Source organism: Merops nubicus, unplaced genomic scaffold (genome assembly GCF_000691845.1).
Source record: "Merops nubicus isolate BGI_N331 unplaced genomic scaffold, ASM69184v1 scaffold28062, whole genome shotgun sequence".
Taxonomy (NCBI): Eukaryota; Metazoa; Chordata; class Aves; order Coraciiformes; family Meropidae; genus Merops; species Merops nubicus.
In genome coordinates this window covers 4,227-6,983 of record NW_008593265.1, presented here as the reverse complement: position 1 = coordinate 6,983, position 2,757 = coordinate 4,227, and the positions used below count along the sequence as shown (strand labels likewise).

Sequence of the window (2,757 nt, the reverse complement as noted above, 5' to 3'; positions counted from 1 at the left end):
GGAGTACCTGCGGGCCGGCGGCCGCGGCAAGGGGAAGGGCGAGAGCGCCAGAGAGGAGGCCAGGAAGAAGAAACGGGACAAGCAGCCGCAGAGGAAGGATGGCGGGGACGGGGAGCAGGACGAGCTGGAGGAGGCGAGCAAGCTGCTGGTGAAGGTTCTGCATGTCTCCGAAAACCCGGCGCCCTTGGTGGTCAAAGTGAGCCCGGGCACCAAAGATGTTCGGCCCTTCATCGTGTGCTGCGTGCTGAGGGGAGTGAACTTAAAGCCGGGAAATGCCCTGAAGAGGTTCCTGTCCGTGCAGGTAACTGCTGCAGTCGCACCTTACTCATTCCCAATGGGAAGTAGAATGTTCTAGTCTCCTGCTAGAAGATAAGTTTCGGAAACTTGGGATGAGCTCTCTGTGTAGCCAGGGGTGAGGGTCCCTGCCACCCCGCCAGCCCCGGGAAGCAGAGCTGGCCTGGGAGCTCAGGGGTTAGAGAGGACGATGAGCGTGTCCACGTTTGCATTGCCTCTGTCACAACAGCTCGTTAGTGCTGTGGAACCTCTTGAGAACTAACAATAAACACGTGTCCACGCCAGAAGTAACCTGGTTTGGCTCCAGGTTCACTTATTGCTGCTGAAACTGTGTTGCTGTGGAAACCTCTGGCTTTCACCTGGCCGTCACCTGGCAGGTGCTGGCTTCCTGCCCAGGACGAGGCTTCTGCAGCTGTGGTCATCTGCTGCTGTGAAACTGTTCCTCTCCCAGCTGGGAGTCACATCCCCTGCTGCCGTACGCTGGGGCTGTAATTCAGACACGACGTTTTGCAGGTGAAGAAAGAGCCTTGATCAATGTCCAAGGGCTACTCACCCAGCCCATAATGCTATAAACTTACATACATAAGAATGTTGAACCCTAGGGTTCAATGTGAACAAATCACATTGATGTTTTTGGTATATTTTGATGGTTTTCTTTGTTTTAGACCAAGCTGCATGAAGACATCTGTGAGAAGCGGACAGCAGCCACGATCGCCACCCACGACTTGCAGCTGATCAAAGCTCCTCTGACATACGATGTTCAGCCTCCTGAGGAACTGAAGGTGGGGCTAGTGGCATCCTTTGGCATTGACACTTTTTTCCCTTTTGTTTTCTGGAACTGTATAGAATAGGAAGATTTTTTTTTCCCTACCCTGTAGATCCTAGAAAACTAACTCAAAGGATCTTAATTTAGAAGCTGTGCTAATTTTCTTGCATATCCTGTTGTAAGAAAGCTCACAGAGCTACCTAGTGTTACTCAGGAGTGCATCTGTCCAAGGACTTGATCAGGGAAAGCAGGCACAGCAGGCTTCCCTGTTTTTAAGTAAGTGATGCTAAGAAATCACACCTGCTTTTACTACCCAGGAGTGAGCCTGTTTCTCTGGTGGGTGTTGTAGCTCACACGAAGGTTTAGACTCGGGGTGGTGGTAGCAGTCTGTGTGAAACAGCAGGTGTATTTCTGCACTGGAAGGGGTGAGAGGAGTGACAGTGTGCAGACGTGCAGTTGTAGTTACTGACTTGCTTATGGGGGAGTTTTAATAACCCCAGTCTTTGAGTCACTCTTAAAGTCAAATGTTTGTTTTCTTGTCTGGTGTAGATCACGCCCCTCGGTCGAAAAGAGATCAAGGCAAAGGATCTTCTCCGCCAGCTGGAGTTAGAAGCTGAGGAGCAGAGGAAGCAGAAGAAGCGTCAGAATATCTCTGGGCTGCACAGGTCACTGTGCTGATGTTTTGTGGTTTACTTTGTGTGAATGGGGGTAACTCCTATGGGAGAAGAGCCATAAAAGAGCCATGCCTGGTTACTTAGAGCAGACACTGCAGCGTGAGTTACTCCTGGTTGTAGCCCATCACTCCCTGCAGCCAGTGCCTTTCCTCAGCTGTATCACCATGGTACAGTTCTGCTGAATTTCAGTGCTCTGATGTCTGTTTTTCCTACATGGCAGATCAGGAACACAATCATTTGCTTTTTTCACTGCCTTCTGCCGTTGTGTCAGGCTGCTGCTCCAGTTGCTCACGTTGTACTGCTTTTCTTCTGGCCAGGTACCTGCGGTTATTGGGTGGCAAAGATAACTACCCGTGTCTCGTGGATGCCGAGGGCGTTGTCATTTCCTTCCCACCAATTACCAACAGTGAGAAGACAAAGGTACTCTGTGAAAGGGGAAGTACATTGATCAGAATTAAACAGTGTTTCTTTCTGCAGAGAGATACTTAATTCGAGATTCAGGGGTACACACAGTCCTGTGAAACCTGTGATTGTGTTCCAAATATAAACTTCAAAGCCTGAAGCTTCTCTGCTGGACAGACAGGTTGCAGTGGATCTTGGAGTCGTGTTTGTCCCTTTGTAAATCTGCCAGGCTTTGGCAAGCTGCTGCCTTTGCAGAGGTGGCTTTGTGGAAGGGCAAGGGCAGGGGGCTTGACTCAGACAGAGGGGCAGTGCTTTGCCTCTGCTGGAGTCAAGTGAAAGCCTTTCATTCAGCCTGTGTACTGCAGTGTGGGTGAGCGTGCTCTGATTCCTCACTTGACTTACCTGTGAAATCCCTGCAGATCAGGAAGGACACCCACGATCTGTTTCTGGAAGTGACAAGTAATACCAGTTTACAGATCTGCAAAGATGTCATGGACACCCTAATTCTGGTAAGTAGTTCAGGAAAACAATCTTGGTGTGCTTTTTAACAAAATGTTTAATTGCTCACGTGCATTGAAAAGAATACAGAAGTGGATTTTTATTTTAGTAGCAGTATTGTTT

General features: G+C 49.4%; 1 protein-coding gene across 1 annotated transcript in view; it reads left to right on the top strand.

The window, feature by feature from the left end:
• Nucleotides 1-4: 4 nt before the first annotated feature.
• LRRC47 (leucine rich repeat containing 47) overlaps nucleotides 5-2,757 on the top strand; it is a gene marked incomplete at its 5' end in the record, with an annotated part of 3,183 nt that continues 430 nt past the window's right edge. The window contains 5 exons of the mRNA XM_008935410.1: nucleotides 5-301; nucleotides 960-1,076; nucleotides 1,610-1,725; nucleotides 2,052-2,154; nucleotides 2,556-2,645. Of these exons, the coding sequence (XP_008933658.1) occupies nucleotides 5-301; nucleotides 960-1,076; nucleotides 1,610-1,725; nucleotides 2,052-2,154; nucleotides 2,556-2,645 (723 nt within the window). The remainder of the gene's footprint in view (nucleotides 302-959; nucleotides 1,077-1,609; nucleotides 1,726-2,051; nucleotides 2,155-2,555; nucleotides 2,646-2,757) is intronic.